Below are 27,283 nucleotides of genomic sequence, written 5' to 3'. Positions count from 1 at the left end.
GTGGGGGTTGTATTGTTAAATGGGAAACTGGGGAATATTATGCATGTACAAACTATTGTATTTACTGTTGAATGTAAAACATTAATAAAAAAAGAAAAAAGAAAACACAAGTAGTACCTGAAATGGAATTGGCATATCACACCAAAGTAAAAGACTCTGGGGTGGGTGGGTGTGGAGAATACAGGTCCAAGAAGGATTCAGAGGACCCAGTGGGGGTTGTATTGTTATATGGGAACCCGGGGAATGTTATGTATGTACAAACCATTGTACTTACTGTTGAATGTAAAACATTAATTCCCCCCCCCCGCGCCAAAAAAAAAGTCAAAAAAAGAAAAAGCAGCATGTAGGGCACCAAAGTAAAAACCCTGTGGTGAGGGGTAGACATGGCTTCCTGAGCCGGTGGGGGGTGGGGGTGGGTGGGTGGGATGGGACATAGTCTTTTGGTGTACACTCCTATTAAAGTGTAGTCATATAAATTACTAGTTAATATGAGAAGGGGAAAATTGATTGTATGTCTCGAAGTTTTTAAAACACAGACTGAGTCTTTTTAATATATAGGCTGTATCTTTGATATGCGGACTCTCAGAAGCCTAGTCCAAGTAGATCAGAAACAACCGGTGGCACAGCTATATACAAGATACTGGGTACTATACAGCAAACCCTAAAAAAGGGACTTTTCAAAGTTAACCCAATTACCAAATAATGTGATAACATTAACTATCCATTGTCTTTTTGAACCCTAAGACAGCAGGAACCTCACATCTCCACTATAGAGCCTATATTTCTCCCAGTCCTGGAACCTTAGGATAGGGCCCATTTTCCTGCATGCCTCTCCCAATCCATATCAAATAATACTGCATCTGCCGATTGCAACCTAATCAACGCAACGATTGCCACCTCAACATGCTTCAGCTCAGACTGTGTCCAGAGACTTCAGGTGTGGAATGACAACCCTTCAGCTTCATTACTCGGGTGAGACCTTTCCTTTCATAGTATACCCTAATTCCATCCCAGGTGGTTCACTTTCTAACAAAGTCCCAAAACGTAGATATAGACCAGGTTCTGTGAGAGAGGACATATGTTCACACATACCCATAAACTAGTGCAAAATATATACCTGAAAGCAGAAATACACTAGAGTTTGCAGTGAGTAACACCCCAACACTTCCTCTCCACTATTCCAAGCTTTGGGTCCATGATTGCTCAACAATTTGTTTGGCTTCGTATGTTAACTCTCTTTTCAGCCACCAGGTTCCAGATGCCATCAGGATGCCGGCCAGGCTTCCCTGGACTGAAGACCCCACCAATGTGTCCTGGAGCTCAGCTTCCCCAGAGACCCACCCTACTAGGGAAAGAGAGAGGCAGACTGGGAGTATGGACCGACCAGTCAATGTCCATGTTCAGCGGGGAAGCAATTACAGAAGCCAGACCTTCTACCTTCTGCAACCCACAATGACCCTGGGTCCATACTCCCAGAGGGATAGAGAATGGGAAAGCTATTGGGGAGGGGATGGGATATGGAGATTGGGTGGCGGGAATTTTGTGGAGTTGTACCCTTCCTATCCTATGGTTTTTTTAATGTCTCCTTTCTTAAATAAAAAATAAATTAAGGGCGGAGGGTAGATAGCATAATGGTTATGCAAACAGACTCTCATACCTGAGGCTCCAAAGCCCCAGGTTCAATCCCCCGCACCACCATAAGCCAGAGCTGAACAGTGCTCTGGTTAAAAGAAAAATAAAAAAGATTAAAAAAATAATAATAAAAAAATAAATTAAAATAAATAAATACATAAAAATAAAAAGCGCCAACCCTACTTCCCTCCAAACCAACGATCATAGAGACGACTGCTCAGCGAGGCCTCCAGGCACAACCATAGAGAGGCACGGAGGCTGCCTAGAGCGCAACTTCCGGCTCGCTAGTCCTCCTTCCCAACATGGCGCAGTCGGTTAATATCACGGAGCTGAGTCTGCCGCAGCTAGAAATGCTCAAGAACCAGCTGGACCAGGTAGGCACGGGCCTCACAGACACCCATCTCCCGCCTCATAGCCCTCCAGCCCACGCGTGCTCCATCGCCCTCACTGCTCCCCTTTGGGAGGCTGTCCTTCACAGACTAAACAGCCACCCATCGCGGGCCCGGCCCGGCCCGCCCCGCCCCTTGGGCATCGCCCCCTCCGCCCAGCTCCACGCTGAGCCCACGCCGATCTCACGGTCTCTGTAGGAAGTGGAGTTCCTGTCCACGTCCATTGCCCAGCTCAAGGTGGTGCAGACCAAGTATGTGGAGGCCAAGGACTGTCTGAGCGTGCTGAACAAGAGCAACGAGGGTATGGGGTAGGCGCGTGGGGACCCCCGGGGGACGTGGCGACCCTGCTGCTCATCCTGCTCCCGGCCCAGGGCCAGTTTCCTTTGCCTTAGGCAAGAAGGCAACCCGTCACCTTTTGCAGACCGTTTCGAGCCCTTTGCGCGTTTCCTTCTTTGAACGGAGGTGCACAGGACATCTCTCCTCTCCTGGTGCCCCCGGTTTTCGTTCTTGGTGTATCTCTGGGCTCTGCCTGTAACACTGGAGCCGCCAACCTTTCTCAGATGTTTGACGTAATTGCTTCCACAGGGAAAGAATTACTCGTCCCACTGACGAGTTCTGTATCCTTTCCACAAGAACTGACCCGCCTTCTCCTTTTTTAATTACTTCCCAATACCACCCCCCCCCAATGTAACACTTTTCTAAAAACATTTATTTAGTCATTCTTCTAGCGTTTGCCCTTCTTCCGTAGCCAGTCAACAGCGTCAGGTTGAGCCTGATGTAAAGTTTCGAGACCTCCTTTGAATCTGGAGAGGTCATTAATGAGAAAGAACTAGATTGCTCCTGCACATTTCACACAGGGGGTTGAACGCAGAACCTCATGCCTAAGAGCCCATTGCTATATCCACTGTGCCACCTCCCAGGCCTTGATAATTATTCCTAAACAGTTATTTAGAAACCTTGGTTGTGTCTACCTGTTGGATGTTTTACTTGAATGAACAGGTCCTGATAATAGGGCATCAGTATACTGTAATATGAGAACTGACAAACTGAAAAGCACAGGGACAGCATGATGTAGTTTGCTTATGTGGTGAAAAACATTGAATTCATTTGGAATTAGTTATCAGTTTGTTGCCTGCAGAGTTGAGTGGAAGTATGAGGGGTTGTTTGTTTTGTTTGTTTTTCACTTTTATCAGTAGGCTAGCATCATTGTCTTTCTAGAGGGATTGCCAGGAAGATGAGAACAACTTGAAAGGTGACAGGAAAGATCACCGCAAAAGAGTGTTCCAGCAGTATATGGCCGCTTTGTCCATAAGTAACCAATTTCTTCCTTTCTCTTTTGGAGTTTATAGTTTAAGGTTTCTGATGTATATGTGTCTCCAGGGTTTTTGCTGGGGCTCGGTGCCTGCACTACTATGAATCCACTGCTCCTGGAGGCGATTTTTTTCCCTTTTGTTGCCCTTGTTGTTTATCATTGTTCTTCTTCTTATTGATGTTATTGTTATCATTGTTGTTGGATAGGACAGAGAGAAATGGAGAGAGGAGGAGAAGACAGAGAGGGGGAGAGACAGACACCTGCAGACCTGCTTCACTGCCCATGAACGTTCCCCCCACACAGGTCGGAAGCTGGGGGCTCAAACCGGCATGGTCCTTGGGCTTTGTGGCATGTGCACTTGCCCCACTGTGCTACTGCCTGGCCTCCTAGGTTTCTGATTTTACTCAGTTCGTGAACCTTGTAATTTTTTTTTTTTTTGCCTCCAGGGTTATTGCTGGGGTTCGGTGCCTGCACTAAGAATACACTGGTAACACTGCTCCTGGAGGCCATTTTTTCCCTTTTGTTGCCCTTGTTTATCGTTGTTGTTGTTGTTGCTGTTGTTGTTGGATAGGACAGAGAGATTGAGAGAGGAGGGGAAGACAGAGAGGAGGAGAGAAAGACACCTGCAGACCCCCTGTAAGTGGGGAACCAGGGGCTTGAACCGGGATCCTTACCCTGGTCCTTGCGCCTGGCACAATGTGCACTTAACCCACTGTGCTACCGCCCAGCCCCCCTGAACCTCGTAAATCTTTAGAAATCTCTTTGGGCCAGGTAGTAGCTTACTTGGCAGAGTACACACGTTATCATGTGAGGGGACCTGGGTTCAAATCCTGGATCCCCATATGTGGGAGTGGGGGAACTTCATGAGTGGTGGAGCAGTGCCCTAAGTAGCTCTCCTCTCTCCCTCTTCCTTTCCTGCTGTATCTCTATGTGTCTCACCCTCTACCAAAAAATAAAATAGCCGCTAGGAGCAATGGGGTCATGCAGGCACTAAGCCCCAGCAATTAAACAAAGGCAAGCAGGTAGACTAACTCATGGCTCCCGCTGGGCTAGTTTTTCCCTTAATCGCTGCTTCTCAGATGTATGTTCCTGGGAAACTACATGATGTGGAACACGTGCTCATTGATGTAGGAACTGGCTACTATGTGGAAAAGGTGCGTGAAAGGGGAAGCAGGAATACTATTGTGAGCAGGGGTGAGTTAGGGGATGATTGTGGGCACGGTGTGGGTTAACTTCTGACCTTGCAGACAGCTGATGACGCCAAGGATTTCTTCAAAAGAAAGATAGACTTTCTTACCAAGCAAATGGAAAAAATCCAACCAGCTCTACAGGAGAAACATGCCATGAAACAGGGTAAGCTTAGTGTGAGGAACCTCCTGTCCTCTTCCACCTATGATCAAGAACACAGAATGTAGTGTGAACCATGGGAGTATTCCTTTTGCTTGACTAAGACCATGGTGTCTTTTTGTTTGCTTTTGGTGAATTGGGACCTTCATGCATGTGGGATTTTACTGCTCCCTGGGCCACTTTTTCATTCAGAAAGACAGGAACATCACAGCCTCAGAGTATGGCCCAGTGCCATTGGCAGTACTGTGGTCGAGGTTCCAATTGAGGTTATCTGGGTTGCATGCACAACTAGGCATCCACACTACCAGATATGCTCTCTGGCCCTCTTTTGGGGTGTCTCAATGTATTACTCTCTAGATACTGCCCCCCCCCCTTCTCTATACGCTTATGTGTTACCTGACCACAATTTGTAGATTCCTGGATTTTGGTTGGGTGCTTAAGAAAATTAGATGGGTGCAAGGAGACAGAATAATGGTTATGCAAAAAACTTATCTTGTGGTCTGGGAGTTGGTGCAGTAGATAAAGCATTGGACTTAGAAGCATGAGGTCCTGAGTTCAAGCAGGTCTGCAGGTGTCTTGTCTTTCTCTTCTCTTGTCTTCCCCTCCTCTCTCCATTTCTCTCTTTCCTATCCAACGACAACATCAATAACAACAATAAGAACTACAACAGTTAAACGAGGGCAACAGATTTTTTTTGTTTTCTGCATAATACTACCCCCCCCAACTAGGTCCTCCTCCACCATTGTGCTCCAAGACCTGGAAACTGCCCCCACCCTCATCTGTATTCTTGTTGAGCTCCCACTTAATAGGGATGAAATTATGGAGAACATATATGTAAATGAAGATACAGGAAATGTATTAGTAATTGCAATCCTGGCTGGCTGCACATTTGAATCACTCAGGAAAGTGGCCCAGGAGGTGGTATAGCGAATAAACCCTTGAACTCTCAAACATGAGGTCCCAAGTTCAGTCCTGGGCATTGCATGATACCCTGATTGTCTACCTCCAGTTAGTTAATAAATCATTTATTATTTTTTTTAAAGTCTTTTATTTATTTTATTTTTGAGAGAGATGCAGAGAGAGAAAGACACAGAGAGAAACACCAGAGCACTGCTCAGCTCTGGCTTCTGGTGGTGCAGGGGATTGAACCTGGGACTGCGGAGCCTTAGGCATGAGAGCCTCTTTGCATAACCATTATGTTATCTACCCCTGCCCTGTTAATAAATCATTTAGAAAGGAAGGCTGTTTACACAAGGTGGTCTGAACTCATTCCGAATCAAATGAGGGTTGGGTGGTTGTTGAGGTGTCACTGTTTAAAGGCTCCCCCAGGTGATTGTTACAAAGTCAGGATTTAGAACCTTTACTTTAAACCACTATTTTATTTATTTTTATTATTATTTATTTATTCCCTTTTGTTGCCCTAGTTGTCTTGTTGTAATTATTATTGTTGTCATTGTTGGATAGGACAGAGAAATGGAGAGAGGATGGGAAGACAGAAAGGGGGAGAGAAAGATAGACACCTGCAGATCTGCTTCACCGCTTGTGAAGTGACTCCCCTGCAGGTGGGGAGCCAGGAGCTCAAACTGGGATCCTTACGCCACGTGTGCTTAACTCACTGCGCTACTGCCCGACTCCCTGTTTTATTTTTATTATTATTTATTTATTTATTTATTTATTGGATAGAGGCAGCCAGAAATTGAGAGGGAATGGGGAGATAGAGAGGTAGAGAGACACCTGCAGCCTTGCTTCACTACTCGTGAAGCTTTTCCATGCAGGTAGAGACCAGGGGCTTGAACCCAGGTCCTTGCACATTATAATGTGTGTGCTCAACCAGGTGGGCACTGGCCCCTAGAACCACTTTTTAAAAAAAGAATATATTTGTTTATTTATTTTCTCTTTTATTGCCCTTGTTTTTTATTGTTATTGTAGTTATTGTTGTTATTGATGTCGTCGTTGTTGGATAGGACAGAGAAATGGAGAGGGGGGGGAAGATGGGGAGAGAAAGACAGACACCTGCAGACCTGCTTCACCACCTGTGAAGCGACGCCCCTGCAGGTGGGGAGCCGGGGGCTTGAACCTGGATTCTGACGCTTGTCCCTGCGCTTAACCCACTGCACTACCGCCCAACTACAGCTTTTTTTTAATTTTTACCAAAGCACTGTTCAGCTCTGGTTTATGATGGTGCTGGGGATTGAACCTGGGACTATGGAGCCTCAGGCATGAGAGTCTCCTTGCATAACCATTATGCTATCTCCTCTGCCCCTGCAAGCAGCTTTTCCACGTTATAATTTTATAGTTATGCCTGACTCATGCAATACCATATTGTGCTCATTTTATATCCTGTGTTTATGATTCTGACCCGGACAGTGTGGTGGCCATCCTCCACAGTGTATCACTCTATTTAAAGTTTCGTTAAATAGCTGGTTTCCTTTCTGTCCTTAAGTGGTCCTGTCATTCTCCCTTAACTTTTGGCCACCCCTGTACCCCTGCAGCTCCTGACCTGGGTCTCTCACTCCCCCCCCCCCCCCCACAGCTGTCATGGAGATGATGAGCCAGAAGATTCAGCAGCTCACAGCCCTGGGGCCAAATCAGGCCACAGCAAAGGCCTGACAGCTTGTTGGGAACCTGGGCAGGGGTCTGGGCTGGGACTTGTTTTATGCTAATAAACCTGTAAGCTGGGCTAAGTGGTGTCTGTCTTCGCTGCTTGGGGGCTGGCGCTGAGGTGGGAGGAGGCTGGAAGGGAGGGCGTGCCCCTCTGCACATCCTGATCAGTGCTGTGACGCCCAACTCCTTTTGGAGGCTTCTTTGGAGGTTCAAGCTAGTCTTGAGCTGTCTTCCACCAAGGGCTCGGTTGCCCTGGTAACGCCAGTCAAGCGGAAGTCGGGACACGCAGGAGCTTCCGCTTCCGGGTCGTTCCTCGCCCGTGGGAAAAATCCGCATGGGCCCGCGCTTCCTGCGCTGGCTGGGCTCGCAGCTTCTGCTTCTCCAGACTCGGCCCCGCATGCTCAGCCCGGAGTCCCTGCTGCCCTCCAAGCGGCCCCGCAGCGACCAAATGGCACCGCCCCGAATCGGAACTCACAACGGCACCTTCCACTGCGACGAGGCGCTGGCGTGCGCGCTGCTGCGCCTCCTGCCGGAGTACCGGGTAAGAGTACCGAGTACGGCCGCGCGCTGCGCCCGCCCGCTGCCCCTCGGGGCGCCGGTGAAGACCCGGTCACACCCCACTCCCGCGACCCCTGCAGCCCCTCTCCTGTGTTCCTACAGGATGCAGAGATCGTGCGGACTCGGGACCCCATGAAGCTGGCTTCTTGTGACATCGTGGTGGATGTGGGTGGCGAGTACGACCCTCAGAGACACCGATATGACCATCACCAGAGGTGAGTGCTAGATACATTTTTTAATAAAATACTTATTCCCTCTTGTTGCCCTTGTTTTACTGTTGTAGTTGTTGTTGTTATTGATGTGGTCGTTGTTGGATAGGACAGAGAGAAATGGAGAAAGGAGGGGAAGACAGAGAGGGGGAGAGAAAGACAGACACCTGCAGACCTGCTTCACCGCCTGTGAAGCGACTCCCCTGCAGGTGGGGAGCCGGGGGCTCAAACCGGGATCCTTCCGCCGGTCCTTGCGCTTTGCGCCACCTGCGCTTAACCCACTACGCTACCTCCGACTCCCTTTTTTTTTTTTCTTCAAGCTAACGGACGTCTCTTAACCACTGTACATGGAGTGAGTCATTTTTAATCTGTTATCTAAAACACAAGTTCAAGCCTTCGTGCATTGTGCAGTGATTTGGTGCTCTTATCTCATATGAATAGTTTTTCATTTTTAAAAATATTTTATTTTTTGTACGTTGCAGCAAAGTAAAAGACTCGGGGGGGGGGGGGGGCGGTTAAGGTCCTGAAACGTGATGGCGGAGGAGACCTAGTGGGGATTATATTGTTATCTGGAAATATTATGCATATACAAGCTATTGGATTTTACTGTCGACTGTATACCATTAATTCCCGAATAAAGAAATTAAAAACTGTATTTTATGGGACTGGGTAGTTGGCACACCTGGTTGAAACCACACACACACCTATACAAGGCCTTGCTGGGATATCTGAGCTTGGCTCCACCTCACATCTACCTCTCTGTGCCCCTCAGGTCTTTCACAGAGACCATGAGCTCGCTGTCACCTGGAAAGCCGTGGCAGACCAAGCTGAGCAGCGCGGGACTCGTCTATCTACACTTTGGCCACAAGCTGCTGGCCCAGTTGCTGGGCACTAGTGAAGAGGACAGTGTGGTGGGCACCCTGTATGACAAGGTGGGGACCTGAGGATACGCACACCCCTGGTGCACCTCCTCCAGGCTAGCTGAGTGTGGCGCTCACAGCAGTTAAGACTGGACCTCCAGTCAGGGCTCCTGCCCCACAGCCACCCAGCACCCTCTCCCCACCAAGCTCATCCCCCCCCCCCCCCCCCCCCCCCCGAAGGTCAGTAGCCCCTGCCTCCAGCCTGGGCGGGCGGTTGAGAAGTGGGTGTTTCCATCGCTTTTCTTGACCCGACACATTCAAAAAGTTTGTTTAGCAACTTGCTAACAGGAGGGTGCTTATGCTTGGGAGCATATGGCTCCGAGGTTCTGGTTGCCCTGAAGGTAGAGGGGACACTTAGGCACCTCTGTAATTCACTGGGGTCCACAAAGTAGGAAGCTTGATGTCGAGAGTCTGATGATTGAATTCTCTTTAACATCCCCTGTGAGCGGGGAAGTAGCAGGGCTATGGCTCTGGCCTACACGTTGGGTCTTTAATTTTGAGTAACTTCTGTGAAGTGCCCAAGTCAGACTTCAGTTTCAGTCAGCTTGTATCACTTGCTATTTAGTGCTGTGTTGTCTATGACACTGAGTTGGTATGATCCAAAAAGTAAACAGTTGCACTGCAACGTTTGGAATACCAAGGTTTTAAACTAGGTGACTTTTCTAATTCTCAGAAGCTTTTAAACCAGTGCCTAAATTAAATACAAGTTATAAATAAGCATCATGATGAAATGCATGCTAAGCGGTGCTAGTTATAAGGGAGTCTCTCTGCGCTAAAAGTTGTGACGTATTACCATGTAGGCCTATTATTATTATTATCTTTACTTTTAATGAGAAATATAGGAAGAGAGAGAACCAGATATCACTCTGGTACATGTGCTGCCAGGGATTGGACTCAGAGCCTCATGTTTGAGAGTCAGTGCTTTATCCACTGGGCCACCTCCTGGACCACCCATGTAGGCCTATCTTGTTGGGTAATTTTTCAATACTCCTAACCCATATTATTGCCATCAGAATTTTTGGTCAGGCTTTGTGACAATTCCACCACTCCTAGGACCCCCCACCTTCCCCCCTCATTCAAGAGAGGCAATGTGAGACCACAGCACAAAGCTTCTTTCAGACTGGTAGCGGCTGGACTTGAACTGGGATCATGCACATGACGAAAACACCTGTCTCAGCTATTTCACCACCACCCCTCACTGATTTTTCAAATTATTTCTTAAAGCTTTATTGTGCCAGAGCACTGCTCAGCACTGGCTTATGGCGGAGCTGGAGAGTGAACTCAAGACCTCAGAACCTCAGGCATGACTTTTTACATAACCATTATGCTGTGGCCCCAGCTCCTTCCACCACCACCCTTCCCCTCCCCCACAGCATTGCTGCTCCACAATTTATACAACTTCCCTGTGCAAGTACCCCATGTGGCAGGTGGCTCAGACCTGGATCCTCACATATGGGGAAGTTAGTGCTCAGCCCCTGCCCCCAAACTCCATTTCTGGGGGTGCGAGATGTAGCGACTGTTGAAGCATGTGGCACAGTCCTCCCAGAGCCACACCCCAGCTCTTGATGTCTGTTCCAGCACCTATAAAACGTTAATGCAAATGGAGGTCTCTCAAGAGCATTTCCACCGTAGATGTACGAGAACTTTGTGGAGGAGGTGGATGCAGTGGACAACGGGATCTCCCAGTGGGAGGGAGAGCCTCGCTACGCACTGACCACCACCTTGAGTGCCAGAGTTGCACGCCTTAATCCCACCTGGAACCAGCCCAATCAAGACACAGAGGTAAGGAAAGCCCCGAGGACGAAAGATGGTGGTTTTGCCCACCCCCTCCCCACAAAGTCAAAAATCCAGACCAGCAGCATGAGTCCGATTCCCATGACTCCCAGGCTGGGTTCAAGCGTGCAATGGATCTGGTTCAGGAGGAGTTTCTGCAGAGACTCGACTTCTACCAGCACAGCTGGCTGCCAGCTCAGGCCTTGGTGAAAGAGGCCTTGGCCCAGCGATTCCAGGTAAAGGTGAAGGAGGTGGCACTGTTGCTTGGTGTTCCGCTCCCGCCCTGAACCTTCTGGTCATGCCTCACTTCCCTTCCAGGTGGACCCAAGTGGAGAGATAATCGAGTTGGCAAAAGGAGGCTGCCCATGGAAGGAGCACCTCTACCACCTGGAGAGTGAGCTGTCCCCGCCAGTGGCCATCGCCTTCGTCATCTATACCGACCAGTCTGGACAGTGGCGGGTACAGTGTGTGCCCAAGGAGCTCCACTCATTCCAGAGTCGGTAAGGCCCCGGGGAAGCACAGTGCAGGCCTTCAGCCCGTTTCTGCCTCCATACTCTGCTCCCACCAAGTTCCTCTCTCTGCTCACTCATAGGCTGCCCCTGCTAGAACCATGGCGGGGTCTTCGGGATGAAGCCCTGGACCAGGTCAGTGGGATCCCTGGTTGTGTCTTCGTCCATGCTAGTGGCTTCATTGGTGGGCACCGTACCCGAGAAGGTGCCTTGAGCTTGGCCCGGGCCACGCTGGCACAACGCCCCACACCTCCCACAAATGCCCTCGCCCAATAAAGCTGCTTCCACCTCATACTGACCAGGTCTTTGTTCCATTTTTGCTCTGGACCATTCCATAGACTTACTGGAACTTAAGGAAGAAGAAGCTTTTTATTATTAGAAGTGCGCTTGAGGGGAGGGACACTGAGCAGGTGGTGAACCCATGAGAGGGTCCCAAGGGGCGGAGGCTGGGGATGTCTCAGTAAAGAGGGGCAGATCGTGAATGGTGCCTCCACCCCCGGCTGGAGGCTCTTGAGCTCGACCAAGCACTGGGCTAAAGCGTGGGAACTGGGCGTTGACAAAGTAGAGAGGGATGTGAGCGATTCGACCTGTGGACCAGCACTGCAGAAAAAAGGAGAAAAGTATCAGAGCCCCCGCCTACATGCCAGGACAGACACAGCAGCCAAGGCCCCTGGGCGCTCCACACCATCCCAGCCTACTCACCACACTGAGCAGAGCCCCTTTGCTGAAGGAGGGATGAAAAGTGATGAGCTGGGCCTGGGCTCCTGGCTCCCCCTGGATAATGCCACTAGGGAAAGAAGAGAACGTGAAGTAGCACAGTGAGTTAAGCGCTCATGGTGTAAAGCCCAAGGGCCGGCTTAAGGATCCTGGTTCGCGCCCCCGGCTCCCCACCTGCAGGGGAGTCACTTCACAAGCGGTGAAGCAGGTCTGCAGGTGTCTGTCTTTCCCCCTTTGTCATCCCCTCCTGTCCAACAAGGACAACAGCAATAAAAACCAGCAAGGGCAACAAAAGGGAATAAATAAATATTAAAAAAGAAAGAGAAGGTGAATCTGGAACTGGAGATGGCAGATGTGGCAGGGTGTGGATCTGGTGTGGGACGGCCTGTGAGGAGCCTGGACCTAAACCACTGCCCCACACTCACCAAGGCAGCAGCTCGAACACAGGGTTGTTTCGGGTGCGAAAAAGAAGGATGACTGGTTGGCCGTCTTGAACCCGGGGGTTTCCTAAGAAATGAACGCAGGTCAGGGGCAGCCCTGGAGCAGAATCCCAGGGCGGCACAGAGAACTGTGTTCCAGAGCACGGGCACTACTCGAAAGGCAGCTCTGGCCCGGTGGGAGTCCTTTCCGCTTACCTTTCATGAGCACAGCCAGACGTTCCCCACTGGGGTCCCAGACCATGGAGTGAGCCTCTCCCCCGAGCCTGTGGGTCAGACAGTGGTTCAGGGAGCTCAGTGCAGTCCCTCCCACCTGACTTTCAATGCCCCTCCTTCAGCTCACCTCTCTTCTCCTTGTGGTGTTTGTATTGTTGTCTCAGACAGATCGGCCACAATCGTTGCTGACTTAGCACCTCCGACGCGCCCCTTTCCCTCACCTATAGGTAAGGGCCAAAGTTGCTCACACAGGGATTGACTGGCTTCTCACTGGCCCCTGCCACCTTTCCAGCTCAAGCTTCACTACCTCTGTTCAAGAGGGGCCGCAATGGATAAAGCATTCTGCTTGTGGGGGTGAATTCCAGAACCGGATCCCCAGCAGTGCGAATGCCAGTGATTCTTTGTTTCTCTCTGCCCCCACCCACTTCCCCCTTTTTGTTCTTGACTGATTTAGCCTCCAGGATTATTCCTGGGGCTCTATAGTGCCTGCACTATAAATCCACCGCTTCCTGGTGGCTATTTTTTCCTTTTTTCTATTATATTTGATAGGACAGAGAAATTGAGAGGAGGGAGAGAAGCTTCACCCCTGCAGGTAGGGAGTGGGGGCTCGAACCCAGGTCCTTATGTATGGCAATGTGTGCTCAACCAGGTGTGCCATCACCCCGCCCCCAATAAGTCAAAAGAAAAAACACCTCTGTAGTACCCCAGCTCCTATAGCTCCAGTATTCTACACAGTAACCTGTTTCAGAGCTCGCTGCCTCTTTCTGGTCACCCACATACTCTGCAGCCCTCCAGTGTTTCCCCTGACTCACCACAGCGCTCTGGGAATGACAAGGAGTAAATCAGTGGTTCCCCTAACACAGTGAACAGCAGTCTGTTTCCATCTGGGCTCCAGCATCCAGTCTGGCATCAGGAAAGAAAAGGCAGGAGAAGGGTGGTCTGTATGTGGGGAGGTACAGGAAAAGCAGGGTGGTGGGATTCACCTTCCCGGTGTCTATAAGGGCGCCCCTTACCTGACAGCGCCCTGAAAGAGTAGGCCACCTCTCGCAAGTCCACATCTGGGCCTCCCAGACTCTGCAAGAGAGACACAGAAAGAACCTAGCTTAGGGCCCTCCTGGTTCTAAAATGTGGACTTACTCCACCAGCCCCAGGGTCCAGTCAGACTGATCGCAGGGACACTGCCTGCTCAAAGTCCCAGAAGCCAAGTGCCTTTCTCTAGACCCTCCTTGCCCTCCCTATAGCCACTCACCGGAAGACAGCTGAAGGAGTGGTAGCCAGGACTTTGCTGCCATCTGGGGACCAGAACAGGTTGGTAACCCCACCTCCTCGAAACCAGGGCAGAGGAACACAGGTCTCTGTTGAGATATCCCATACCTAGGAGAGGAGGGGCAAGGAAGTGAGACTAGGGCACTGGACTCTCAAGCATGAGCTCCCGAGTTCAATCCCCAGCAACACCAGAGTGATGTCCGCTCTTTCTCTCCTATCACTTCTCATGAATAAATAAAATCTTTAAAAAAACAAAGGATGAAATGGGAGGGAACGGGGGAGGGCAATTAAATTGGAAGAGGAAACTAGGTGCGGGTTCACAGTGACTGCGGCAGGAAGAATTATCTTCGAGACTTGGGATGAGCCCCAGGGTGAAAGGACAGGCTCCACCAGCCAATCTCCATTCCTGAACCTTGAGGCAGAATTTAAAGTCTCAGTGGAGTCTGGATGGTGCAGCTCTTCTGGGTAAGTCTAAGACCACCACCACCCCCCACTTTTCATTCCCCAGGATCTTCACCAGGTGAGGAACCGGCGGGGGCAACTCACCAGGATAGCAGCATCCACAGGTGAAGCCGAGAGCAGCCGCCCCCCACTGGGGGCCCAGGCCAGGCTGGTGACAGGTGTGTGCCCAGGGTGAGACAGCACTTGGGCACAGCCAGAGGAGGGCCTTCCAAGGGAGAACGGGGCATAGAGTTGGGAGGCAGTAAGAAAACCTATCTCTGTTTCCTTGCCTCCTGTTTTTAAAAATACGTTGTTATTTTGGATAGAGACAGAAATCAAGAGGGAAAGGGATGACAGAGTGAGAGAGACACCTGCAGCACTTCTTCACAGCATGTGAAGCTTTTCCCATGCAAGTGAGAACCAGGGGCTTAAACCTGGATCCTTGAGCACTGTAACGTGCGCTCTACTGGGTACACCACCACCAGGCTGCTCCTCGCCTCCTATTAAGTCCCAGATCCCAATGGACCCTCTGAACTCAAATCTCAAGGGAAATCAATAAGGATCACAGAAGTTAAGGGGAAAAAATTCTGCAAACAATGAAAGGATAAGTCACGTGTGAAAGTTAATTTTTCATGTTGAAAAATGGGTAAACGTGGTCCGGGAGGTGACACAGTGGATAAAGCACTGGATTCTCAACCATGAGGTCCTGAGTTCAATCCCCGGCAGCACATGTACCAGAATGATGTCTAGTTCTCTCTCTTCCTATCTTTCTCATAAATAAATAAAAGGGAAAAAAATGAATAAAGTTTAAAAAAATAAAAGAAAAATGGGTAAATAGGGTTAGATAGCATAGTGGTTACGCAGAGACTGTCATGCCTGATTCTCCAAAGTCCCAGGTTCAATCCCCCGAACCATCATCAGCCTGAGTTGAGCAGTGCTCTGGTTAAAAAAAAAAAAAAAAAAAAAAAAAAAGGTTAAAGGCAATAAAATTTCATTATAGGTTTTAAGGAGAAATAAATACTCTGACCAACTGGATGAAAAAAATGCAGACCAAGTAAAAACCATGAAAGTTGTTTTTTGTTGTTGTTGTTTTGAGAGAGAGAGAGAAGAGTAAAAGAAACCACAGCAATGGAACTTTCTTCAGTGCAGTGAGGGCTAGGCTGGGACCTGGGTGGTGCACATGGCAAAGCAGCGAGCTATTTGCTAGCCCTCCATGAAAAGATTTTAAGGGGAGTCGGGCGGTAGCGCAGCGGGTTAAGCGCAGGTGGCGCAAAGCACAAGGACCGGCATAAGGATCCCGGTTCGAACCCCGGCTCCCCACCTGCAGGGGAGTCGCTTCACAGGCGGTGAAGCAGGTCTGCAGGTGTCTATCTCTCTCTCCCCCTCTCTGTCTTCCCCTCCTCTCTCCATTTCTCTCTGTCCTATCCAACAACAACAATAATAATAACTACAACAATAAAACAACAAGGGCAACAAAAGGGAATAAATAAATAAAATATTAAAAAAAAAAGAAAAGATTTTAAGTGGTAGTGGCATTTTAGAAAGACTCCAAGGGGGCATAAAAGGCTACATTAGAACAACAACAGGGAGTCAGGCAGTAGCGCAGCAGGTTAAGAGCACGTGGCACAAAGTGCAAGGACTGTCGTAAGGATCTTGGTTTGAGTCGGCAGCACCCCATCTGCAGGGAAGTTGCTTCACAGGCGTTGAAGCAGGTCTGCGGGTGTTTCTCTCCCTCTCTCTTTCCCTCCTCTCTCCATTTCTCTCTGTCCTATCCAACAACGACGACATCAATAACAATAATTACTACAACAACAATAGAAACAAAGGCAACAAAAAGGAAATAAACTTTAAAAAAAAAATGAAAATAAACTAAAAAGGGCTACTTCACAAAATAAAACTTGGGAGAAAAAAGTTAAAAAAAAAAAAAAAAAGCCCAGGAGTTCATGATTTCATGCTTCAGAGTTTAACTTGCCCACTGGACCACCTCCCTTTCAATCACGCTGGCCAAACGGTTTTCTTTGTTAGCCATGATTTAAAGAGCCAGTTTCTAGCTTTATATTTAGTTACTTCTTGTGGGAATTCTTTTTGCCAGTTTCATTTACTTTTCTTTGCCTCCAGGGTTATCTCAGGGGCTCGGTGCCAGCACTATAAATCCACTGCTCCTGGAGGCTATTTCTCCCATTTTGTTGCCCTTGTTATGGTTGTTATTGTTATTGCTGTATAGCTGCTGTTGTTGAACAGGACAGAGAAATCGAGAGGAGGAAAGACAGACCTGCAGACCTCCTGCAGACCTGCTTCACTGCTTGTGAAGCGACCCCCCTGCAGGTGGGAAGCTGGGGGCTCAAACTGGAATTTATTTTATTTTTTAACCAGAGAACTGCTCAGCTCTGGCTTATGGTGGGGACTTCAGAGCCTTAGGTATTAAAGTCTCTTTGCATAACCATTATGCTATCTCCCCCTGCCCTTTCTTCCAGTTTCATAGTTGTTTTTTTTTTCTATAAACCTTTTATTTTTAATTTTTTTCTTAATCTTTATGTATTTATTGGACAAAGACAGCCAGAAAGAGAGGGAAGGGAACAATAGAGAAGGTGAGAGACAGAGAGACACCTGCAGCCCTGCTTCACCACTCACAAAGCTTTCCCCCTGCTGGTGGGGGCCAGGGGCTCAAACCCAGGTCCTTGTGCACTGCAACATGTGCACTCAACCAGGTGCGCCACCGCCTGGCCCCCAGTTGCATAGGTTTTAATTTAACTCCCTAATCACTGTCTCCGTTCCTCCCTTTAAATCTACACCTGATGGACTCTTTCAGAGTCTGTCTACTCCGTGACCCATGGTTACACACAGAGGTTACACACTCCAACCCCAGATGCCTCTACTTGTGGTATGTCGCTTTCTCTAGATTAGAGCGTTCTCTCTTCTCCCAGCCCACTGCCCTAGCATGGCCAAACCCCCAGGGCAAGGTAAGACAGGCTGCTGGGACTCACCGGGTAGACAAGGAGGTGGGGTCCAGGGTCCAGATGAGAATGCAGCTCTGGCAGGCCACGGCCAACACAGAAGCACTCAGGGGCTTCCAGGCCAGGGCTGCCACATTTCTCTGTAACCGGTGCTTCAGGGAGGGGACTATAGTGCTAGGGTGAAAGAACAGGGACCGAGTCAAAGCAGGGCCTGAAGGATCAGGGACCTGAGTGCAGTCAAGGAGGGAAAGGCACAGAGAAGGAAGCTGACCACCCAGCACCCAGAGGCACTGTGGGACAGAAGTACAGGGCATATATAGGTTAGGTGTAGAAAGAAGACGTATCAGGGCCGGGTGGTGGTGCTCCCAGTTAAGCGCACGCACACGTTAACAATGTGCAGGGAGCCAGGTTCAAGCCCCAAATCCCCACCTACAAGGGGAAAGCTTCGCAAGTGGTGAAGCAGGGCTGCAGGTGTCTCTCTATCACCCCCTCCCTCTTCCCGCTCAATTTCTGGCTGCCTCTATCAAATAAATAAATAAAGCCTGCATGGCAAGGAAAAAAAAAAGAACGAAAGAAAGAACCTAGCAAATTGTACAGCTTCCCTGATGCCGCTTCTAGGAGTGCCAGGGCCACAGCCAGCCACTGTGGGGCTTACTAGGAACAAGGCTGAAGAGGAAAGGGGAGATGGGCCCACCCTGCGTGCTCCCACGTACCTGCTGGCGTTATACACACGGATGGAGTCATCTAGCAGGGCCACTGCAAACTTGTTGGTGTGGGGGTGCCATGCGAAGACTCGCAAGCAGCAAGCGGACCTGCAGCAGCAGGGAGGGGACGTGCCGTCTACGCCTGGCCCTCCCACACCCTGTTCAGGAAGCTTGGGTTTACCGGCACATGAGGACACGACTGATTGACTGACTGATATCACAGCAGTACTCAGCTGGGGCGTCTGGCAATGCCAGGAACTGAGCCTCGGGCCTCAGAGATGCGAGTCCTGTGCTCTAACATGCTGACCCACCTCCCTGGCCCAACTCTTTTTTTTTTAAATTATTTATTCCCTTTTGTTGCCCTTGTTTTATTGCTGTAGTTAATATTGTTTTTGTTCTTGATGTTGTCGTTGGATAGGACAGAGAAATGGAGAGAGGAGAGGAAGACAGAGGGGGAGAGAAAGACACCTGCGCAAACCTGCTTCACCGCTTGTGAAGCGACTCCCCTGCAGGTGGGGAGCCGGGGGCTCAAACTGGGATCCTTACGCCGGTCCTTGTGCTTTGCGCCACGTGCAATTAACCCACTGTGCTACCGCCCGACTCCCCAACTCTATTTTGGTTACTTTTTCCTTTCTTGGGAAGGAGAAGGAATGAGAATGTGAAGAGTGGCCACTGCCTTTGATGTTCCCCTTCCCAAAAGCAATTCCAAGGTAGGGGCCGGGTGGTAGCACACCTGGTTGAGCTCACATGTTACAGTGCTCAAGGATCCAGGTTCGAGTGCCTGGTCCCCACCTGCAGGGGGAAAGCTTTGCAAGTGGTGAAGCAGGGCGGCAGGTGTCTCTCTCCCTGTCACCCCCTCCCCTCTTGATTTCTGACTGTCTCTGTCCAATAAATAAATAAAGATAATGAAAAAAAAATTTTTTTTAATTCCAAGGTGTGGGCCAGGAGGTAGTACAGTGGCTAGAGCCTGGGCTTGGAAACACGAGGTCCCCAAGTTCAACACCCAGAACCAAATGTGCCAGAATGATGCCCTGGTTCTCTCTTCCACACATTTCAGTGAATGAATATATATATATAATCAGTATCTTTGAATAATAAACTAAGATGCAGATTTTTATTGTTATTATATTTATTTATGGGATAGAGATAGAAATTGAGAGGGATGGGGGAGATAGACACCCGTAGCCCTGCTTCACCACTTGCGAAGCTTCCCCCCCACAGGTGGAGATCTGGGGCTTGAACCTGGGTCCTTGTGCACTGTAATGTGCACTCAGCCAGGTGCGCCACTACCCAGCCCCTAGGTGCACATGAAAGCCCCACAGCTACAGTCTGGAAGGTGGTGCATTCAGGCATGAGGTCATGAGTCCAATCCCCTGCAGGGCATGTGCCAGAGTGCTGCTCTGGTTCTCTCTCCCTCTCTCTCCCCCATTAATAAATCTCTGGGTCAGCAAAACAACTCAACTGGCTAATGCTGCTTTGCTATGTCAAGACCAAGTTCCGAGCCTGGCCCCTAGCACAATGTAAGAAGCTTCAGGCTCTGCTCTTACTGTCTGTCTCTATCCAATAATGATAATTCTTAGGAATAAATCTTGAAATTAAAATGTATCTTAGCTGTACAGTATACACTCACCAGTTTGTGACTTGGGCAAACTCAGCAATCAGATCTTCGCTCCTGAGCTAAAAGAACAAGTGGACAGAGCGCACACTGGGACAAGGGAACTTGCCTCGCGATTTTCCCACGGGTTGAGAGGGCTGCACCACTCCCCCCTTTGCAGTCTCCCCGCGCCATACTGGCAAGGGGCAGGAGGAGGGAGCACTCCGGGAGAGCCAAGGGAGGAAGTCAGACTTACGGACAGGTGGGGGAACAAGGACCCGTGCAGCGAGGAGGCCCACTGGCACAGTGTCAGGGCCCAGCTGGAAGCCGTCTTCACCCACTCAAACACTATAGGGTTGAGGAAGCAGCTCCGATTAAGCCATTCACAGGCTTTTAGGGAAGGGATGGACAAGGACAAGCACTTCCCAGGTCTGTCTGCCCACCAACTGCTCTGGACACCTCACTCTGAAGACCCACTCGGGAGTTTGAGGGGGAGGGAGAGAGAAAAGAAGATGGTACCAACTTAGACAACTGGGCCATGAAAATAAGGGTCACTGCCAGTAGGTGGTGGGGCGGATGGAGTGCTGCAGTCTCCAGTATGGAGCCCCAGGTTTGAACCCCATCTTGGCATGTGCCAGAGTGATACTCTGGTTCTCGTTCTCTCTCTCTCTCTCTTTCTCTCTCTCTCATTAATAAATGAATGAAGCTTATACAAAAAGAAAACAAGGATCAGGTGGGGAAGGAGCTGGCCTGCGAGATGCTAGGATAAACTAGAAGGAATATGAGCGGAAAGCATCAATTGAAAAACTAAAGGAGGAGGTGGTCCGGCAGGTGGTACAGTGGATAAAGCATTGGACTCTCAAGCATAAGGTCCTGAGTTCAGTCCTCAGAAGCACATGTACCAGAGTGACGTCTTAAAAACACACAACTAAAGGAGGTGGGAGAAATGCTTACCCTCTTCCTCTGAGTTTGCGATTTCATTCAACACCCCAGAAAGGCCCACTTCGCGCCTGAGAGAGAGAGAGGCAATGACAGAGAGAGAGAGGAAGTGGTGAGTCACACTGCTTTGACTTCCCTTCAGCAGCCTCTCTACACATTGCACTAATTTAATCAATGTGAAATTAAATAATAATAATAATAACCCAGCCACCCGGTGAATACCATCCGTGTGCCATGCCGTTCATGTACTGGCTTATCATTTAATTATCACAAGAACCTTCTAGATGGCATTCTGCCATGTTCATCAATTAGAAAGTTGGCTTGCTTGCTTTTTTTTTCTTTTTTCAAGTTCATGTGTATCAGCTCTCTAGATTCCACATGAATGAAACCATCCAGTAGTCGTCTTTCATCTCTTATTTTGCTAAGCATAATCACCTCCAGTCATACACACTTTGTCCCAAAGGACACAATAACATCTTTTTTTTACCGCAGAGTAGAATTTCTTTTCTTTTTTTTTTTTTTTTTACCTCCAGGGTTACCGCTGAGGTTCAGTGCCGGCACTAGAATCCACTGTTCCTGGAGGCTATTTTTTTCCCCTTTTGTTGCCCTTGTTGTTTATTGTTGTTGTTACTGCCGTCATTGTTGGATAGGACAGAGTGAAATCGAGAGAGGAGGGGAGGACAGAGAGGGGGAGAGAAAGACAGACACCTGCAGACCTGCTTCACGGCTTGTGAAGCGACTCCCCTGCAGGTGGGGAGCTGGGACCTCAAACCTGGATCCTTAACTCAAGCCCCTGCTATTTGTACCATGGGTGCTTAACCCGCTGTGCTACCGCCCAGCCCCCAGAGTATATTTCATTGAATATATACCCCATAACTTCTTTAGTCACCTGTCCTTGGGCATTTAGTCAGCCTGGAGACATGAAGTCACATAGGAAGCCCCAGAGACAACAAAAATAAATAATAAAGCTAACCTTTGAAGGAAAGAGTATGTGCCAAGCACATATTCTAACTGCTTGACCGCCACTGTGTTATCATCATAGTCGTGTAAGATGGCTTTACACTTTACTCACTTTACAAATGAGAAAACAGAGTCAAATGATTAAGTAATTTGGGGCAATGGTTACGCAGACAGACTCTCATGCCTGAGGCTCCAAAGTCCCAAGTTCAAGCCCCCCACCACCACCATCTGCCAGAGCTGAACAGTGCTCCAGTAAAGGGGAAAAAAAAAAGTAAGTAATTTGCCCAAGGTCAAATGTCAAGATTTAGGTAGTATGGCTTCACTACTGCATATGCAAGATGAATGACTTGCATCTGAGACTATTACAACCTTATACCCAACCTTGTTGAGCTTCAAGTAAACACCTGGAAAGTGATTTTCTTTTATCTCTTTTTTTTTTTGCCTCCAGGGTTATTGGTGGGACTTGGTGCCTGCACTAAGAATCCACTGCTCCTGGAGGCCATTTTCCCCATTTCTTTCTTTCTTTTCTTTTTTTTTTTTTCACCACAGCACAGATTGACCCAGTCTGGAAAAGAGAAATTTCCCACGAGTGGTCATCCCACTTCCGGTTATCTTGTCCATCTCCAAAACTCTCTCCCTTTACACTGTCTGAACTGGAAGATGCTTTGAAGAGGGTTAAACTGGGAACAGCTGCTGGCTATGATAACATCACCCCAGAACTCATTCTTAACCTGGGTCCCGTGGCTCGCTTCATTCCTGTCCCACATCTTGGAATCTGAGTCTATGCCCAAAGTTTGGCATCGTGTGAAGATTACAGCAGTTTTGAAACCAAAGAAAGACCCAACACTGGCCGCCAGCTATAGACCAATTTCTCTCCTTTCCGTGTGTTACAAACTCCTTGAGAAGCTGCTTCTGTCACGTATTTCTCATCTTACAGAGAAATTTCTATCACCTGCCCAAGCTGGTTTCCGCCCAGGAAGATCTACCTGCGAACAAGCCCTGGCCCTCTCAACTTACATTGAAAATGGATTCCAGAAGAATTTAAAGACGGGTGCTGTCTTTGTTGATCTCACAGTAGCCTATGACACGGTCTGGCACCGTGGTCTCCTAGTCAAGATCTCAAGATGCCTGCCTCCATGGGTGGCCAACACTATATCGTTTCTTCTCCAAAACAGAAGATTCTGGGTGCCTCTGGGTGACAAGTGTAGCAGATGGAGACTTGTCTCAAGTGGCCTCCCCCAGGGCTCTGTTCTGGCTCCTACGCTATTTAATATTTACATCAATGACCTTCCAGAAACTTCTTCAAGGAAGTTCATCTATGCCGATGACATCTGCTGTGCGACTCAGGCATCCAAGTTCGACATCCTCGAGGAAACACTCAGGAAAGACATGTCTCTGATATCTGATTACTGTAAAAAATGGCGACTAATCCCTAGCACTGCAAAAACGGTATCATCTGTTTTCCATCTACACCAAGCCTCGGCCTTGCGTGAGCTTAATGTGCAGCTTGGCGACACGAGAATCCGGCATGAAGCCCAGCCAGTCTATCTTGGCGTTACTCTCCATCGCACTCTGTCATTTCACGAACATCTCATAAAAACTGCAGCAAAGGTGGGCGCGAGGAATAACATCATTGCAAGACTGGCCAGCTCCTCATGGGGCACGAGCGCTTCCACACTACGATCATCATCTCTGGCATTATGCTGTTCCACTGCAGAATACTGTGCCCCAGTATGGTTCCGTAGCCCCCATGTCCACTTGGTCGATTCCAAATTATATTCCTCCATGAGGATAATTTCTGGAACCATCCGTTCCACCCTGGTTCCATGGCTGCCAGTTCTTAGCAACATCGCCCCGCCAGATATTCGTCGGGATGCGGCATCATCTAAGTTCATTTCCCACGTCTACGCTCGACCGGACCTGCCAATATACGCGGATATCTTCGCCCACCCTGTCCAACGCTTGACGTCTCGTCACCCAATCTGGTCCCCTACGCCTACACTGAACTTCTCTGTTCCAGACTCTTGGAAACAGAGTTGGCAGTCAGCTGAGGTCAAGAACAAATACCTCATCACAGACCCCTGCAAGTGTCAACCCGGCTTTGACCTAGCACGTTATGATTGGGCCCTCCTCAATCGCTATCGAACAGGCCATGGCCAGTGCGCCGCTATGTTCCATCGCTGGGGAGCCAGGGACGACCCGAACTGCCCCTGCGGCTACAGACAGACTATGACCCACATAGTCAACGACTGCCACCTCTCCAGATTCAAAGGAGGTCTCGAAACTTTACATCAGGCTCAACCTGACGCTGTTGACTGGCTACGGAAGAAGGGCAAACGCTAGAAGAAGAACCACAGCACTGCTCAGCTCTGGCTTACGGTGGTGCAGGGGATTGAACCTGGGACCTTGAAGCCTCAGGCATGAGAGTCTGTTTGCATAACCATTATGCTATCTACCCCTGCCCATTTTCCCCATTTCTGTTGTCCTTGTTGTTGGATAGGACAGAAATCAAAAGAGGAGGGGAAGACAGAGAGGGGGAGAGAAAGACACCTGCAGACCTGCTTCACCGCTTGTGAAGCGACACCATGTGCACTTAACCCGCTGTGCTACCGCCTGGCCCTAACACTCAGAAAATGATCACGACAAGAGATGAGGATTGGAAGCAGGTCTACACAGTCAAACCAGAAAACAAGGCACCAGTGGAGATCAAGATGAAGCAACTGCTACACACCATGGTGTCCCACAATAAGGACCTGCAATTTAACCTAAGTGTGTAGCGTGGCTCCGAGCAACAGAGAAAGGGGCAACGTGAAGCACGGGGGGGGGGGGGGGGGGGGAGAATCTCATTCTCTCCAGGATCTGAACACCATGACCCAACATCACCTTCGCCCGTCTCACCAGATGTTGATACATCTCTTCCACACTTGCTCCCGGTGATGAATGAAAGCAGTTCTCGTGCCGTGGTCCAGCCTCCCGGGGGTCTTCAGAGGATCCTTGGTCAGGTTTAGGACGGGAAGATTGATCCACTACAGCCAAAAAGTGAGAGGTGTGGCAGTGAGTCAGACTCCTCCCTACATCTCTGCAGAAGTCCCTCCACCTCAACCCATAGATGGGATGAGAGACTTCAAACACCTGTTCCTACTTCCTTATCACCCGTCTTAACTCCCACATCTGTAAGACTAGAATGGTATCTGACAGGGCTGCTTTGAGTCTTGGGATGCTTATGGAGAACACCTGGTGCTCTTCCCCTAGCAAACTTTCAATGTTAGTTTACCTTCCTTTCCCTTCCAGGAACACCAAGGGGGATGCTTTCTTCCCAGGTCTCCCAGACACCACCCCCAGCTTTTCAGGGGTTCCCCTGCACCCTCACACCCCGTTGCATCCTCCTTCCCTCCTGTGCTCCAAGTCTACCCCACCTCTCCTCTGCATCCCTGGTCTTCCAGCCTCAGCCCCTACTCCTCTCCAGGCCAGGCTGTTGGAGGCCCCGCCGCCCCAGCTCCCCGGCTCTGCCCGGCAGCGCCCCCTGGTGGATAGGTGCCCTCCGCCCGCCTCGGCCCAGCCACCTGGCCCCGGAAGTCGGGAGGCGGGCTCTCATAGCCACTGCCTGTCATCAGCTCGTTATTGTGTTCGTAAAGCGTGACTTGACCCCTAGGAGGCGGCGGGGGAAATAAGTTCAGGGAGCACATCTTCCCGGTCCAGGAAACTGTCGGACTCCGGCAAACTCGTGGCTACCCCTCCCACGACTCGGTTCCCGGGCTAGATTCGGAGGCGTACGGGTACCCGCCTGGGACAAACACACGCAAAGCTCAACGGAAGTGAAGGAAAGAGCAAGGGGAGGAAGGACGCGTGCGCAGTCCCGGGAGAACTTCCGGAGGTCCCTCGCTCGCCCTCTGGCGGCCCGACGGGGAACTGCGCCGGCTTGTCCGCAGGGCCAGCCTGTAGTTACTAGGGCCAGAACGGTTGTTTGTTTTGTGGTGTTTTTTTTTTTTTGAGGCTGCTGTTTTTCCCAACTTCGAATCTCCATGCTCCCTACACCCCCCCCCACACACACTGAGCTCCAAAAACCCAAAATAAAGCACATTCGGGAAAGTACCTAATTAAACCCTCCTAGTATTCTGCATCGTCCAGAGGAAAATACAGACTCACTGGCGGCAGCAGGAAAGCCTCCTGGAGGGGCAGTCAGAAAGGAGGCCTTGGGGGGAGGTGCTGTGCATGCCCTGTCGGAACCAACAGCCCACGGAGTTAGGGAAGCTGGGAATAGATGGAAAAATAAGGGGCCGGGCAGTGGTTCATCTGGTTAAGTGCATAGGTTACTGTGCGCAAGGACCAGGGTTCAAGCTCCAGTCCCCACCTGTAAGGGAGAGAAACTTCACAAGTGGTGAAGCAGTGCTCAGGTGTTTATCTCCCCTTTCCTCTTGATTTCTGTCTCTATCAAATAAATAAAAACTTTTTCTTAAGTAAGAAAACACACACACACACACACCCAGCCCTGGTAACAGTAAGTGTGCAATTTTTACAGTCCACCCCCATGAAGTGTAGAGTAGTATTACCATCAGGAAAATGAGCACAAAGGCAGTGAAACCTAGAAATACCAAAGCCAGGCATTCTGATTTTGGGGGGAGTAAAAATTGGAATTGGGGCCAGAGCGTTAGCTCAGTCTGTCAGAGCAACAACTTTCATTCCTAAAGTCCCAGAGGCTGCAGATGAAAACTCCAGCACCATCTCATGCCAGAGCTGAGCAGTTCGATGAATTAATCTGTAATTTTTGATCTTTTTTAAATTTTTATTTACTTATTTAGTAGATAGAGACAGAGAAATTGAGAAGGGAGACAGAGAGACACCTGCAGCCCAGCTTCACCACTTGTGATGCTCTCCCCCTGCCTGTGGGGACCAGGGGCTTGAACCTGGGTCCATGCACACTGTAATGAGGTACCAAAGATGCCAGGTTCAGTACTTAACACCATAAGCCAGGGCTGAGCAATGCTTTGGTAAAAATAAAATAAATGAGGACGGGGGTAGATGTCATAATGGTTATGCAAAGAGACTGTCCTGCTTGAGGCTCTGAAGTCCCAGGTTCAATCCCCCCCTCACCACCATAAGCCACAGCTGAGTAGTGCTCTGGGAAAAAAAAAAAAAAAGTAAAATGAAGGCTGGGGAGACAGCACAATGGTTATGCAAGGGGCTGGTCATGGCACATCTGGTTGAGCACATATGTTACAATGCACAAGGACCCAGCTGGAGCTCCTGATCCTCTTCAGAGGGAAAGCTTTACAAGTGGTGAAGCAGTGTTGTAGGTGTGTCTTTGTTTCTGTTCCTCTACACTCACCCATCCCTCTCAATTTCTGACTGTCTTTATCAAATAAATAAAGGTAATTTTAAAAAGTAAAATAATAATAAATAATAACTACAACAATAAAACAACAAGGGCAACAAAAAGGAAATAAATATTTAAATAATAATGGTTATGTAAAAAAAAACTTGCATGCCAGAGACTCTTAAGTCCCAGGTTCAATTCCAAGTCTTCTCTTTCTGCTGACCTACCACTGCTGACTTCATCTTTGCATGTTTATTGACTGCTCACTTTTCTCAAAATATTCCTCATGTTCAAGGAACCTCACCTAATGTGTATGCACCTCCTCTGTGTTTTGGTACAACACCATCCTATATTTTCATGTCAATTCTTCTCTACCAGGTCCTTGCCTCCTAGTTTTGCTTGTTCCACAGCTGACCCTCTATGAAGAAGAAAAATTTCATCAGTTGGCGCTGACAACCACCAGAGGACCAGACGTGCTGTGTTTCTTC

At 49.2% G+C, this 27,283-nt stretch overlaps 3 protein-coding genes across 5 annotated transcripts; 2 read left to right on the top strand and 1 right to left on the bottom strand.

Annotated features, from left to right (window-relative positions):
• The first annotated feature begins 1,878 nt into the window (after positions 1–1,878).
• Positions 1,879–7,360, top strand: PFDN5 (prefoldin subunit 5). Of its 2 annotated transcripts, none has more exons than XM_060195263.1 (6): positions 1,879–2,006; positions 2,220–2,322; positions 2,607–2,638; positions 4,413–4,487; positions 4,581–4,686; positions 7,173–7,360. In XM_060195263.1, the coding sequence occupies exons 1-6, from the start codon at positions 1,935–1,937 to the stop codon at positions 7,226–7,228; spliced, it is 444 nt and encodes a 147-aa protein (XP_060051246.1). In that variant the 5' UTR covers positions 1,879–1,934; the 3' UTR covers positions 7,229–7,360. The 2 variants fall into 2 exon arrangements, with proteins under 2 accessions (XP_060051246.1, XP_007518247.1); XM_007518185.3 differs by having other exon boundaries at positions 1,880–2,006; positions 7,214–7,360.
• Positions 7,361–7,475: 115 nt separating this feature from the next.
• On the top strand, positions 7,476–11,549 carry MYG1 (MYG1 exonuclease). The gene is made up of 7 exons (XM_007518184.3): positions 7,476–7,825; positions 7,945–8,057; positions 8,824–8,983; positions 10,604–10,753; positions 10,858–10,980; positions 11,063–11,244; positions 11,337–11,549. The coding sequence occupies exons 1-7, from the start codon at positions 7,619–7,621 to the stop codon at positions 11,527–11,529; spliced, it is 1,128 nt and encodes a 375-aa protein (XP_007518246.1). The 5' UTR covers positions 7,476–7,618; the 3' UTR covers positions 11,530–11,549.
• A 54-nt stretch (positions 11,550–11,603) lies between these two features.
• On the bottom strand, positions 11,604–25,299 carry AAAS (aladin WD repeat nucleoporin). 2 transcript variants are annotated; one of them, XM_007518182.2, is made up of 16 exons: positions 25,045–25,299; positions 24,380–24,507; positions 20,537–20,592; positions 19,839–19,930; positions 19,619–19,665; positions 17,998–18,096; positions 17,315–17,458; positions 14,436–14,556; positions 13,873–13,997; positions 13,637–13,697; positions 13,436–13,526; positions 12,751–12,844; positions 12,606–12,673; positions 12,396–12,477; positions 11,956–12,040; positions 11,604–11,853 (listed from the first exon to the last, which is right to left on the bottom strand). In XM_007518182.2, exons 1-16 carry the CDS (start codon positions 25,165–25,167, stop codon positions 11,629–11,631), a joined length of 1,641 nt encoding a protein of 546 aa, XP_007518244.1. In that variant the 5' UTR covers positions 25,168–25,299; the 3' UTR covers positions 11,604–11,628. The 2 variants fall into 2 exon arrangements, with proteins under 2 accessions (XP_007518244.1, XP_060051245.1); XM_060195262.1 differs by lacking the exon at positions 25,045–25,299 and adding an exon at positions 24,893–25,028.
• Between the last annotated feature and the right edge of the window lie 1,984 nt (positions 25,300–27,283).

Source organism: Erinaceus europaeus, chromosome 7 (assembly GCF_950295315.1).
Source record: "Erinaceus europaeus chromosome 7, mEriEur2.1, whole genome shotgun sequence".
Taxonomy (NCBI): domain Eukaryota; kingdom Metazoa; phylum Chordata; class Mammalia; order Eulipotyphla; family Erinaceidae; genus Erinaceus; species Erinaceus europaeus.
Note: the sequence above shows the minus strand (reverse complement) of the source record. Positions and strands in the feature narration are given on the sequence as shown.

What these genes read in the sequence shown, in the direction of transcription:
- PFDN5 (XM_007518185.3), top strand. Translation starts at nt 1,935, where the DNA reads ATGGCGCAGTCGGTTAATATCACGGAGCTGAGTCTGCCGCAGCTAGAA. An exon ending in TCGTCCCACTGACGAGTTCT is followed by an intron (nt 2,639 to 4,412) that starts GTATCCTTTCCA and finishes GCTGCTTCTCAG; the next exon opens with ATGTATGTTCCTGGGAAACT. An exon ending in CTGGCTACTATGTGGAAAAG is followed by an intron (nt 4,488 to 4,580) that starts GTGCGTGAAAGG and finishes CTGACCTTGCAG; the next exon opens with ACAGCTGATGACGCCAAGGA.
- MYG1 (XM_007518184.3), top strand. Translation starts at nt 7,619, where the DNA reads ATGGGCCCGCGCTTCCTGCGCTGGCTGGGCTCGCAGCTTCTGCTTCTC. An exon ending in TGGGCACCCTGTATGACAAG is followed by an intron (nt 8,984 to 10,603) that starts GTGGGGACCTGA and finishes TTTCCACCGTAG; the next exon opens with ATGTACGAGAACTTTGTGGA. An exon ending in CTCCACTCATTCCAGAGTCG is followed by an intron (nt 11,245 to 11,336) that starts GTAAGGCCCCGG and finishes GCTCACTCATAG; the next exon opens with GCTGCCCCTGCTAGAACCAT.
- AAAS (XM_007518182.2), bottom strand. Translation starts at nt 25,167, where the DNA reads ATGTGCTCCCTGAACTTATTTCCCCCGCCGCCTCCTAGGGGTCAAGTC. An exon ending in TTTGCCCAAGTCACAAACTG is followed by an intron (nt 18,097 to 19,618) that starts GTGAGTGTATAC and finishes CTGCTGCTGCAG; the next exon opens with GTCCGCTTGCTGCTTGCGAG. An exon ending in CGTGTGTATAACGCCAGCAG is followed by an intron (nt 17,459 to 17,997) that starts GTACGTGGGAGC and finishes CTTTCACCCTAG; the next exon opens with CACTATAGTCCCCTCCCTGA.